We start from the raw sequence: 13,600 nt of genomic DNA on the forward strand, positions 1-13,600 counted from the left end.
CCCTTTGGGTTCGATATAGCAGGTCTATACTATACCTGCTAAATTGAACCACAGAAGATCAACCGCGGCAATGTTGATCTTCCATATAGTGTAGACGTGCCAAAAGTGTGAAAGATGAATTAGAGTCTCTCCAGTGATTTGTCAGCTTTGTCTTTTGATTAGATACTACCATGGCAGCTTTTTTGCAATCCATTTTTTTTGGGTTCCTACCTAGTTGTCCTCATAGCAAGTAAGTCCATGGTTGGGTAATCAACAAAGGCTGACCAAGTACTTGGTGCTCACTTTTACAAACAGAATACATGTGGATGTAAAAGTAGTGCAAATACACAATGCTTTGAATTTTAAGAAGCATGAATGTAACTTACTGTATTGTCTGTTTTCCTAAACAGTTGATTCTGAAGGAATTGTTAAAAACCTTACAGTGAGTAAACTTTTCTTGTACATTTATTTCCTTGTTATGGTATTTTGATTAATAGGCATTAAGCCCCTCACGTTTCTTGATACCATCAGTTATTAGCTCTCCTTCCCTTTTAAGGAGATGACCTACACTTTCCTTCATCTTTCTCTTGATCTTATTGTATTTTAAAAACCTTGTCTAATTGGCTTTTATTTCCCCTGCCAGACACAATTAATTTTGTGCCTTAGCCTTTTTGATTTTTTCCCTGCATATTCTACTTCTGTACTTGTTCATTCATAATGATTTATTAATACTTGTGCATTTGTAATTCATTTAATACGTGTTATTTCTCCAGTCAGCATGTATTCATTGGTAAAACAGTTGACAGCGTGTTCTAATATTTTTATTATTAATTGCTATAACATGGAAAAAAAATCTAATGGCTGATGTTAAATGTGTTACTTGTATTATAAGGTCATAATGTATGTTTCAAAGATGTTGCCACCTGAGGTCTTCTTGAATGCCTCTGAATAATTCAACAGTACAGTATGGCAAGTAGCTTTGGCATTAGGGATGTAAGCAACTAGTTGAGTACTGGCGATAAGCCTGGGCTTATTGAGTAGTTAAGTCGACTATTCACTTCCCCCCTCTCCCCTTACTTTCTCTATATCAGAGGCTGCAAGGCAAGGAGGAAGCAGGAGCTGGTGCTGGGGGGAGCTGGCTTAAAAGCCAGTTCCTCCCAGTACTGTCTCTGTGGGGTGTGTGTGTGGGAAGGGAGGGCAGGAGAGAGTCCTAGCGGTCCTGGAACTGGCACAAGCTGGAACTCCTGAATGTTACTGTTTAAATGCAGAAACACAGCAGGGGTTAAATACCTGTGTGCCCCGCTCCTACTACATTTTAACTGCAGAGCTGCAGCAGGGGTACCTCCTGGACCCAACACAAGCTGGGACAGAACACCTTCCCTTATCAACTAATCATGTAGTTGATACAAATTGTATTTACTACACAAATAGCCAGTTACCTGTTTCTTAACATCCTTATTTTGCATGTTAATGAATATTCAGAAACAGCTTGAATCTCTGTTTACCTTTAAGTTGAATTTGGATATCCAGGATTATTTCATTGTTTTCCAGTACTAAATAATCCAAATAGCCATTCAGAGTGTATGAAAAGAGATGTGAAATCTCTGCCCTATAGCTATTGCCCAGAATTTTCGGAATTTCCTCTTTTCTTTCTGTACTTGATTATGAATAAGTAGTGCAGCCCAGGGTTCCTAGCCTCTTTCATTCCATTTTTCTTGCACCAACTACCAGTCTTTTCTATTATATCATTTGATGGCTTCCTCTATTTTTCCCCCTTGCTGAGGATCCCAGGTGGAGTTTAAAAAATGACCTTATGTCATAGTATGTATAAAAGGTGTCATGTGGCCATCTTAGTGAACCATTTTCTAATATATATATATATATTATCAATCTCAGTAGCTTATTTCATTGTCCAAGCTTACTTCTTCTCATTTCACAGGTTAATACTACAGGTTGAACCTCTCTAGTCTGGCAACCTCCGTGATCTGGCATGATTTTACTTAGTTGGAAGTCCACTTATCATGTGCGTGGCCAAGTTTCCTGTGATTCCATAAAGTATATTTATGGCCACTGGTTCCAGCTCTCAGCGTTCTGTGCTACTGTTTGGTTCTAATTTACTTCTAAATATCTTCTAAGAGCTCAGTAAGCAGTGGAAGTGCTGGTAATGCTGCTAGAGCATATTGACCACCTGTGGTTCAGTAAATTCTCTGATTCAGCTCCAGTCAGGTCCCAGGGTGCTGGTCTGGTTCAACCTGTACCAGAGTGCATAGCTCTAGCTGCTGAAGATCTTGGACCAGATTCTTAGGCAATGTCACCACATACTGTGCTGGAGATCAATGTTCTAGTACTCATTTAAGCAGGTCTAGTAAAGACCCTCTAAATCAAATGGTGAGGATGCCCCTGGTTGGCACCAGTAATCCTCTCAGTTGCGAGGAGTAAGGTAAGCTGACAGGAATGTTTGCTCCCATTGATCTCCCACTGTGAAGACGTTGCCAAGCTCGCTTTAAGGTTATGCTGAGTCCAGCTATGTTATTTACGTAGCTGGATTTGCACACCTTAAGCTGACCTTCTGGGTCTAGTATTGACATTAAAATATAAAAACAGCCATACTGGGTCAGACCAAAGGTAAATCTAGCCCAGTATCCTGTCTTATGACAGTGGCCAATGCCAGGTTCCCCAGAGGGAATGAACAGAACAGGTAACCATCAAGCAATTCCTCCTTAAACACAGCATCTCCCAATCAGAATTATTAGGAGCTCCTGGATTTTTACAGTTGCATCACTATTTAAAAAACATTCCTATTACACATTTCAAATAAGAAATATATGCTGGTTTTAAGGAATTTCAGAAAGCTTAAGCTTTCCAGTCAGTTGTGGTCAATTATAAAGTGAAGTTATCAGTTTAGTGAATGGGTTGGTTTTGTTTGTTCATACCTAGGCAGTGTGATATTTTCTGATTAAAATATGACCGTGTAGATCATTGTTGCTACCACTGTTATATAACTGCAACAAAATTTATACAAAGTATGTCAAGTAAAGTTCAATAGAAAATAATGATTTGCTGAATATGATTATACTATTTGTATGCATGTATCATTTTTGTATGTCAAGTTATGAGTATTGATTTTATACCTAGATTTCAAATGTTTGCCCTGTGGTATATAGCCTGCACATCTTGAAGAAACTATTCAAATTAAATAGCTCATCAAAGAACACTTCACTCACAATGGAAGAAGTTTATCTACACTTAACGGACTTTCCTATGAATGTACTAGTGGGAAAATGGGTTATGGCTTCTGCTTTGAATAAGGGTTGTCTAGACTGCAGGCTTCTTTCGGAAGAAGCTTTTCTGGAAGAGATCTTTTGAAAAACTTTTTCTGAAAGAGTGTTCACACTGCAAAAGCGCATTGAAAAAGCATCTTGCATTTAAGCTGTGATTACTATGGATGGAGTGGCCACCAGGGCGCCTGTGCTTTTTCCTCTTTCTTCAAAAGAACTCCCTCTTCCACATACACACACCCCTTTTTCTGAAAGAGCTCTTTCAGAAAGGCTTCGTCCTCATAGAAAGAGGTTTACTAATGTTGAAAAAACCCTTCTGTTCTTTTGATTTTTTTTTCGAAAGAACATGATTGCAGTGTGGACGTAAGTGAAGTTTTTTTTCAGAAAAACAGCTATTTTTCCGAAAAAACTCTGTAGTGTAGACATAGCCTAAGTGAATCATACATAGACCTGTGACTGACCCATGTGACTCCAAACACCATCTTGTTACCTGTAATTTTCTACAGTGAGAACAATGGGTTTTCCTTCACTTGGCAGAAACTCCTGGACTATGGACTAATGGGAGCATTCTAAGCAGGGGACTAAGGAAGCAACCTGAGACTTAACAAGCCAACAGTTTATTCCATCATTTCTACAAGCCTTTCTTTCTTTTTTTCTTTCTTTCCTTCATTCTTATAATAGCATGATTATTGGGCAAGATCTGAGTTGTATATTGAGAGCCTTGACAGAAAAACCCTGGAAGATTTAAAAATAACAAATGGTCTGGTAGCACTTTAAAAACTAACAAAACATGTAGATGGTATCATGAGCTTTCATGAGCACTGCTCACTTCTTCAGATTCGGCTGTGTCCATGAAAGCTCATCATACCATCTGCATATTTTGTTAGTTTTTTTAAATGCTACCAGACTATTTGTTGTTTTGTAAGTTTTTCCTGCTACAGACTAATTTGGCTGCCCTCTGAAACCCTGGAAGATTTGTATTCACAAAAGGGGCTTTAAGAAAAAAGCCACTGAGCTGAAAAATCTGTTGGTGGCCAGCAATCAGAAGTCAGGAACACTGCTCTCATAGAATGGAAATATAATGCAGCTGGCAGCAAATAAACAGCAACTTGAATACGAACAAAGACTGAAAATGACCAATTGCATACCAATGGCTGATATGAAGAGAGCAGCTGTTGAAATAAAGAGAATCCCATATTTTCAAGGCATATGGAACGGCTGGTTGCTGAGGAGCTGGTCCACCAGATGCAATAAGAAAAAAACCAGACTTTAGCTGCAAATCTTGGAAGAGTAGAGAAAGCTGTTGCGGCCTGGAACTGCTCTTCCCCTCCACAATAGCAAAAACTGAGAAAGGATTTGCTCTGTTTACAAATTTACTGAAAACAAAGAAGAATTTCTATCTACCTTTGAAGCCTTATGCTTTCTGCATGAGGTCCCAGATGAGCAGTGAATGCCTGCCCTGCTAATCAGGTTGACTGGAAAAGCCAGGGAAGTATTTAATGAACTAAGGGAACAAGAAGTCTTAGATTATGTGTTGTTTAAGGACTCTGTGGTAAGGCAATTTGAGATCACTCCTAAATCTTACAAGAAGCTCCCCATTGGGGTTGGATGGAAGCTGCGAGGGCAGCTGCCCTCAAGTCCAGCAATATAAAAGGGCCTGGGACTCCTGACTGCTGCCCCTGCCAACAACAGCAACCGCAGCATCTGGAACCCTAGGCCCTGTAAAATGCCACCAGCATTTTATGTTTATAAAACCAGGAAACACTGGAGGTTTCCCTCAGTCCCCTTCTCTTCTGCCTGAAGCCCTGCCTCTTCTGGGGGCCCAGAGCCAGCCCCTCTCATCTTGCCCAGGGCCCAACAAAATCTGTCAGAAAATGTAAAATGTCTAATGGTTGTACCATTGTGGAATGTGCTCATGAGCTAATGGGTTTTGTTGAAAAGATGGGCTAGGGAAGCAAAAGCACATGGGAGTTCTGAAAAACCACTGGATTTAATCACTTTGGAACAATTTTTGAACCTATTTTTAAGGATTTCAAAATGATACCTTATAGACATGTGGAAGATTATGTTCCCCTTCCCTATTTATTACATGGTAAGCTGGTAAAAGATCACAGAAAAGCATTAACTTTTAGAGAACTTTAGCATCTAATTTGTAGACTGTGACACGGTATACTAACTACAAGTATGAATGTCAATAATATTAGCCATAACATATACTAATATCTTTAACATTACTTCTTCATTGATAACTTTACAGCAGCCTCCTATGAAGGACTGATACACTTACAATAGATATTATGGTACATCTTGTCAAAGGCATATTGTAACAGGTGGAATAAGATAATGAAGATGTTATTATTCTATCTATCAATCGATATGCAAAGTATATTTAGTATGCCAGTCTCCACAATATCTATCGCCATTGTTGAATTATATGTTTGTGTTCAGTGTCATGTCATGTCACGATTGGACCTTTTCCTATTTTTCAGTGCCGAAAATCCAACCAGCATTTCAAACCCTACATGACACCCAACTTGCCAAAGCGATTTCATTATGCTAGCAACATTCGCATTGACAAAGTTCATCTTTTGGTGGACCGGCAGTGGCTGGCTGTTAGGTAAATTATGTCTGTAAAATTATTCTTACCCTTATGATTCAAGATGTCTTATTTCCTTCACAGACGTGTCATTTGCTTTTCATTTAAGACTTGCATTTTGTGCAGTGAAGACAATAGCTAATCCTTAGAACACTGGACTTTCCAAACTGTTAGATGAATATTTAGGAGGACATATACAGGACATGATGGTGCGTATCTGTGTAAGCCAAGTATCCACTGTTTTATGTGGTGTTCATAGAGTTTTCTTTTCAAAGCAACATGGCAAGTGAGGGAAATCAACACCTTGTTCATTGTGCATCTTAACAAAATGTCTTATTGTATCAATTAAGCATATAGGGCTGCCAGAATTGGCTTCTGATATGCTCAATGAATCAGAAATTGTCATGCAAAAAGTGCTGCAATTTTTAAAAGACTCATAACTCAGTCACATCAAAACCAGTTTTCACTGATACATTCAAAATGCTTTTTGATGAGGACTCTTACCTTGTCAAATGTTAGCTTTCTGTCTCCTGATATGCTAGTGCCAGAGCTATCAAAAAATTGGGGAGGGAGGAGGAAGTAATACTGAAAGTCTAATTTCCTCCAAATTTTCCTCATTTTTACTCAGACTTGAAAAGATAAGGCATCTTTGGGAAGAGACTAAGCCTGAAAAGAATATAAAAAAAGTGAATGATTTGGAAAGATAAGATTAACTGAAAAAGGCATGGTTAGAATGGTAATAGTTATATGATCTTAGCTGTTGTAGTTATTTATGCTACCATTATAGTGAATGTACACAAACTGTGTATATTGTAGACATACACACACCATAAATTCCTTGGGGGTAGATTTTCAAAACAGTATGTTGTATGTGTACTCATAAGGGCAACGGAAATAAATCACGAACATGATGTAGGTGTACACATTTTCAGGTGGAAAAATGAAGGTGCTAAATCACAGAAAGTCAGAAATTATGAGACTTTTTAAAATCCCATTTGTATTTTCAGTTGAAAATGTACTACAGATGCAAATTCTGCTTGAACTTTTTGGCCCAACTGGCACAAATCTTTAGGGATATATTTTATATAGAGATAAAAACTCTTTTTTTGAACATGTGAATATAAGGAAGTCCCAAAACTAGCAGTTGGTGGGTGTTTTGAACTTCCCAGGTCAGAGGTCATCCTTGTACTCTGATTATTTCAGAAGCATAAATGCACTGTATGAAGGCTAGCATCCTGAGGGTGAATTTCTGGTTAATATAATCTCAGAGGGTATGTCTACACTTGCAACCTATTTCAAGAGGATGCAAATCAAGACATTCGAAATTGCAAATGAAGCCGGGATTTAAATATCTCATGCTTCATTTGCATAATTGCATTATGGCGCTATTTTGAAATAGCGCTATTTCGAAATAACAGATGCTGTTAAGATGCAGTTATTTCGAGAGAAAACCCTTCTCTCATTATTATTCCTCATACCCTTATTCCTCATAACTGTTAAATCTCATTTTATGAGTAATAAGTGTTATTTTGGAAGAAGGGTGTTCTCCCGAAATAACCGAATCTACACCGCATTTTCTATTTTGAAATAGCGCTATTTCAAAGTAGTGCCATAACGTGATTATGCAAATGAAGCACGGGATAGTTAAATCCCAGCTTCATTTGCAATTTTGAATGTCTTAATTTGCATCCCTCTATCGAAAGAGGGTGCAAGTGTAGACATACCCTCCGTGATTTAAGAAAAGCAGAGGCCTCTGCAAAAGTCAGTCTTGTGTTATAGAAAATCAGTACCAAAATATTATGCAAAATTCTATCAGGGGTGATAGAACTCCACTTTTCTGGGGTAACTGATATTATTGTTGTATTTGTATTACTGCTGCTTACAATATAAACTGGTTTCTTCTTAGGAATAAAGATTATACATTTTGTGGTGGAGGTAATCATGGCTATGACAATGAACTTAAAAGTATGGAGGTAAGGTGATTTCTTCTCAGATCTCATGTTCCACTGTATAGCCAATTACATATTGCAAATAAACCATACAGTGCAGTATATGACAGTTTTTGCAATCTGACTTTTATTACATTGACATCCAGACATTTAACCCTGGAAATCTACTCTCTACAGAGACCATATATACCTAGGATCAAATGGTCAGACTAGTCTCAATTATGCTTGCCAAGTCCTATCATTGTGTATCACCTAGAGGCTATGTCTAAACTACATTCCTCTTTAGAAAAAGGAATGTAAATAAAGCCAAACGAAAATTCAAATGAAGCACGGATATACAAATCTCGTGCTTCATTTGCATAATCACATGAGAGCACTTTTTTGAAAAAGAAACCTCAGTCTAGATGGGGTTCTTTTGGAAAAAAAAACCTTTTTTGAAAGAACCCATACACCTACGCAAGATTTTTAAATCCACGCTTCATCTGAATTTTTGATCGGCCTCATTAACATTCATCTTTTGAAAGAGGAATGTAGTTTAGACGTGCCTTAAGAGTCTAATGTTTAATCATCACTCAGTGCATCTAAAAATATGAGTCCTATAAACTACAGTATCTACACTAAACACATCATGGTGAGAAACATAAGTTTGCAGAAATCACATAGCCATATTAAAAGCACCTGAGAATATAATCATCCGAAATTGCCTAATTTTTTCCAGCTTATTTACATTTCAGATGGAATGTATTCATCAAGAACATTAATCATTCTGCTGATACAATATGTGTAAGAACAAATGAGCATTTTGCATAACATTTTCCTTTGTCGGCATCCTGTTTGTGTACTTTAGAAGTGCTTATCAGAAAACATTAAGAATTCTTTCTATATTAGTCAGTACAAAATCCCTTTCCTCAGAAAAGAACAAAAATACCATGCTAAAACAGATCATTGGTCCATCTGGACATGTCTCCTGTCTCTTGCAGTGATCAAGTTCAGGATGCTTGAGAGAAGCGTAGACATTTCCATAATGCACTTAATTGTTCAGTACTACTTTGACACTATTTCCTGACTATATTGACTTGTCAGCCCCTAAAGTTTTTAATCGTAATTAAAATTATATTATATAATTATTCATGTAAAATGTAAATACTTCATTGAACTTTTATTTGCCTCAGTGATATCCTGCTACACTAAGTTCCACAACTTAATGGTCCTTTATGCTAAGTATAAAAAGTATGTATATATATCCTTTTAAATGTGGTTCCTTTTAATTTCATTTGACATCCTCCTGTTATTGTTTTATGGGAAAAGATAAACAGATTTACATGTTTGGCTTTCTCTGTTCTTCGTTGGCAATAAGCCATTCTGTGTAACAGATTTGTTTCAGAATTCAGTCCTTGTTCATCTGTTTATCCACCCTGTGCTCTGTTTCTGAGAGTGCTATAATAGTATGTCCAAAACCTCCATTTGGATGCTCACATTAACTCTTAGGCACATAAGTGCTTAAGTGATGACTTGAAAATCCTGGAAGGATATTTGGATTAAAACTCTGAGAATATTTGAGTGTATCTACACCACAGAGACTATACCAGCATAGACTTACCCTGCATCATCAAAAAGCATTGTTCTGTTGGTGTAGGAACATCACCTCCCTGCACCAAGCTGACTATTTTAATAGAAGCCCTCTTCCACGGGTATCACTGTGTTTACATGGTCGGGGGTGGGAGTGGGGGTGGGGCGTTACATTCCCTTGATTAATGTAGCTCCGCTGATATAACTTCTTAGAGTAGTCACACAGGCCTCTATTGGAATCCTAAATTCCACTGAAATTACCTGTCCAGTGGTTTGGGATTTTAATAAACTAATAAATAGCAGCCCAGATCATGGAGCTAAGCTACAGAGGCCATGCAGAGAAAAATGTTCACAAAGGTTAAATCCAGCATTTTGGAGTGAGCTTCTTATCTCAGATTGATAGAGTTGAGTTTGCAGTGCTTATGGTAGTGCTCTAAAAATGGCTGTGCAGACAGTACTTTGAGTTGCAGGTCGGTCTGTAGCTCAGGAGGAGTGGGGTTTGGAGCCCAAGCTTCTACCTGGGCCATAACTACAAAACGGTGTCTATGCAGCTTTTTTTAGAGCACTAATGTGAGCTCAAGGTTGGCTAGCCAGGCTAGGACTGGCGCTCCAAAATGCTTAGTCAGAAACAGGAAAAATTTAAAAAACAATGCATAGTCTTGCAGTACCCTAAAGACTAACAAAACATGTAGATGGTATCATGAGATTTCGTGGGCACAGCCCACTTCTTCAGATGACCGGAGTTTTGAGTTTAGGATGTGCATACCCAAAATAAATAGGAGAGGAGGAGAAGGGGGGTGGGAAACAAGAAGCAGAGAGTATGGAAATGTCAAAGAGAAAAACAGGAAGGTAGAACTGGGAATCAGGGAGCACCTGAAAATTGGATGGTTAAAACGAAGCAGATAAGAATCAGAGTCAATGGATAATATCCTTCCTAACACAGGAATCTACACAAAGAGCTCTCTGCACCTTCATGGAATGTTAGGTTGGTAGTGTCCCAACCATCCCACATCACGACTGAGGCCATTAGCATGAGAATTGAACTTGCAGATGAATTGTAATTCTAACGCCTCTCTGTGTATTTGGCTAGTAGAATTGGTTTGTGACAAGACATCCACTTGAAGATCTTTTAAACAATGATTAGGAAGATTAAAGCGTTCCCCAACAGGTTTCTGTATGTCCCGTTATGTATACCTGATTTGTGTCCATTGATTCTTTTCCATAGGGACTATCCAGTTTGTCCAATATATAGAGCAGTGGGGCATTGCTGGCATTTGATGGCATAGATCAAATTATTGGATGTGCAGTTAAGTAATTTTCTGATCTGGTAGTTTATGTTGTTGGCTCCAGTGATGAATTCACTTGTATAGATATGTGGGCAGAGTTGACACCATGGTTAGATGCTTATGATGTGGTTGTGTAGCATGGTTACCGGAAAGAATTCGTTTCAGGTTGGGGGGTTGTCTGTAAGCGAGAATAGGCTTTTCTCTCATTCTTCCATGTGTGTCTAAGGGTACGTCTAGACTACAGGGTTTTGTCGACAGAAGTTTTGTCGACAGAAGTTTTGTCGACAGATACTGTCGACAAAGCTTCTGTTGACGAAGAGCGTCTAGACTACATTCAGTTCTGTCGACAAAGCAAGCTGCTTTGTCGACAAAACCCTATAGTCTAGACACAACCCTACATGCAATAACACCTTCTGTCGACAGAACTCTGTTGACAGAAGGTGTTATGCCTCATAAAATGAGGTTTACCAGCATCGACAAAACTGCTGAGTTCTGTCAACGTTATGTCGACAGAACTCAGCGGTAGTGTAGACGCAGGGTATAGTTTTGTTGACAAAACTCTGTAGTCTAGACACACCCTAAGTGACTTAAAAGCCTCAGGCTCATTATCAAAAGTGACTTTAGGTGTTTAGGAGTGTAAGTCTAATCATCTTTCAGTGAGGTTTAAATTGCCTAAGTCAATATTGAAAATAGGACATAGGAGCCTAAAACACTTAGGGCTAGATTCACATAGGGATTGTAACTTGTAGGCCCTGGAAAAACACAGGAACAAAACAGCAATTCTGAAAGCCTAAGTTAGATGCCTAGGCTCCCTATAGAATACATGCGAACAGATAGGCACCTCAGACTGCAATTCACAAAGTTAGTACACTAGGACTACATCTAGACTGCAATCCTTTTTCGAAAGAGGCTTTTTCGAAAGATACTTTTGAAAAAGCCTCTTTCGAAAAAGGGTGCCTAGACTACAACCAGTACTTTTGAAAAAGCAAGCCACTTTTTTAAAGAGAGTACACAGGCAGTCTGGATGCTCTCTTTTGAAAAAGCACAATTTGCATTATATAGCGCCTTTTTTCAAAAGAGCACTTTCGAAAAAAGCGTTTTTCCTCATAAAATGAGGTTTACTGCAGTCAAAAAAACCACTGCGTTCTTTCGATTTAAATTCGAAAGAATGCAATGGCAGTCTAGATGCAGGGGAAGTTTTTTCAAAAAAAGGCCACTTTTTTTGAAAAAACCCTGTAGTCTAGACACACCCTCAATGGGCAGCCTCTAAGATAGCTAATCATAGAATCATAGAATCATAGAATAATAGGACTGGAAGGGACCTCAAGAGGTCATCGAGTCCAGCCCCCCGCCCTCAAGGCAGGACCAAGCTCCACCTACACCATCCCTGACAGATGTCTATCTAACCTGTTCTTAAATATCTCCAGAGAGGGAGATTCCACCACCTCCCTTGGCAATTTATTCCAATATTTGACCACCCTGACAGTTAGGAATTTTTTCCTAATGTCCAATCTAAACCTCCCCTGCTGCACTTTAAGCCCATTACTCCTTGTCCTGTCCTCAGAAACCAAGAGGAACAAAATTTCTCCTTCCTCCTTGTGACACCCTTTTAGATATTTGAAAACCGCTATCATGTCCCCCCTTAATCTTCTAATGGGAGACACTGTACTGACAAGGGTGTGTAATCAGCCATGACCCTCTCATGGATGGAGATATGTGCCCGAGTATAGACTGCAGGCAGAGTATACTGGAACAGGGGAGTCAGTGAACCATGCCCCTACCTTTATACAGGCTGTGGGGATGAGAGATGGGGGAAAGTAAGCAAGGTCTTGGGAGAAGAGGTAGTTTGGGAGCAGGGCCTCAGGAGAAGGTGGTGGTATGAAGGTGCAGGATTGGCGATAAAGGGTGATGCAAAAGTGGGGGACATAGTTCGGGTGCTGGTGGCCTCCCCTTTACTAGGAAGCCCTGGCTATAGGGAGGTGCCTACCTGTTTGTGACCTAAAGCTGGTAACTTCCTTTTGTAATTAGGTGCATAAGACATGTTATTGAAAGACCAAATTCTGCTCTCTTCCATCAGAATAAACCCACTGATTTTAACTATTGTGACAGAGTGCAGAATCTGCCCCATACTCTTAGTTCTCTTCCAGTCTAACTCCTGTCTAGTTGCATTCCTTGAGATAACAGCTTTTATTATTACAATCCAGGCTATCTTCATAGCATATGGCCCAAGCTTTAAAGAAAAAACTGAAGTGGAACCTTTTGAAAACATTGAGCTTTATAATCTAATGTGTGGTGAGTATAGACAACTTGTGTTGCAGTTGGTAATGCATGAGTGGGTTTTCAGATACTAATGAATTTTGAGATAAGTAAGACAAACAGTACATAAGATTAGTAGAAACTGTACTAAATGTCTCACCTCACCCACTCTCATTAGCTGCATAGTGATCCTAACAATTATATGAGCAATGAGCTGCAAATACGCATGAGCTCAGATGGGAGCTCCTGGTGGTCATCTTGGGACAGGAAAATTACAAATAGTTGCAGCTATTGGTCAGAATTTTAGCTAGGCCACTGTACCCCAAAGTTTGAGGTTGTAATTTTCTGTAATTTTTTTTAATTATCACATAAAACTAAACATTCCAGTATGCCTCATAATATAATTTAACCATCTCAAATAATGACCTAGCACGTGGTTAAAATCATTGGAATTTCTGCATATACCACCACTTGAAAGTGTAAAAAACTACCCAGAAATGTCCAACCTGCAACATCTTACTTCTTAATTTTTACATAAGATGTAGCATATAGCTGTTATACTGTAGAATATGTTCTACTGTATTAGTCCTTTCATATTTAACAAATTGCAAGCTCAACTGCCCGACTTACAAGGAATTGGTTAATTAGACAGTTTCTTAATTGTTTGTTGCACTGCTGGATTAGATT

The 13,600-nt window shown here is 38.7% G+C and overlaps 1 protein-coding gene across 6 annotated transcripts in view; it reads left to right on the forward strand.

Moving 5' to 3' along the window:
- The window catches only part of ENPP3 (ectonucleotide pyrophosphatase/phosphodiesterase 3), a 74,831-nt gene that overhangs the window by 37,869 nt on the left and 23,362 nt on the right, over nt 1–13,600 (forward strand). For all 6 annotated transcript variants that reach the window (XM_075924190.1, XM_075924185.1, XM_075924184.1 and 3 more), the window contains 4 exons: nt 390–421; nt 5,747–5,874; nt 7,760–7,826; nt 12,862–12,949. In XM_075924190.1, the coding sequence (XP_075780305.1) occupies nt 390–421; nt 5,747–5,874; nt 7,760–7,826; nt 12,862–12,949 (315 nt within the window). The remainder of the gene's footprint in view (nt 1–389; nt 422–5,746; nt 5,875–7,759; nt 7,827–12,861; nt 12,950–13,600) is intronic.

This window comes from Pelodiscus sinensis, chromosome 3 (assembly GCF_049634645.1).
Source record: "Pelodiscus sinensis isolate JC-2024 chromosome 3, ASM4963464v1, whole genome shotgun sequence".
Taxonomy (NCBI): Eukaryota; Metazoa; Chordata; order Testudines; family Trionychidae; genus Pelodiscus; species Pelodiscus sinensis.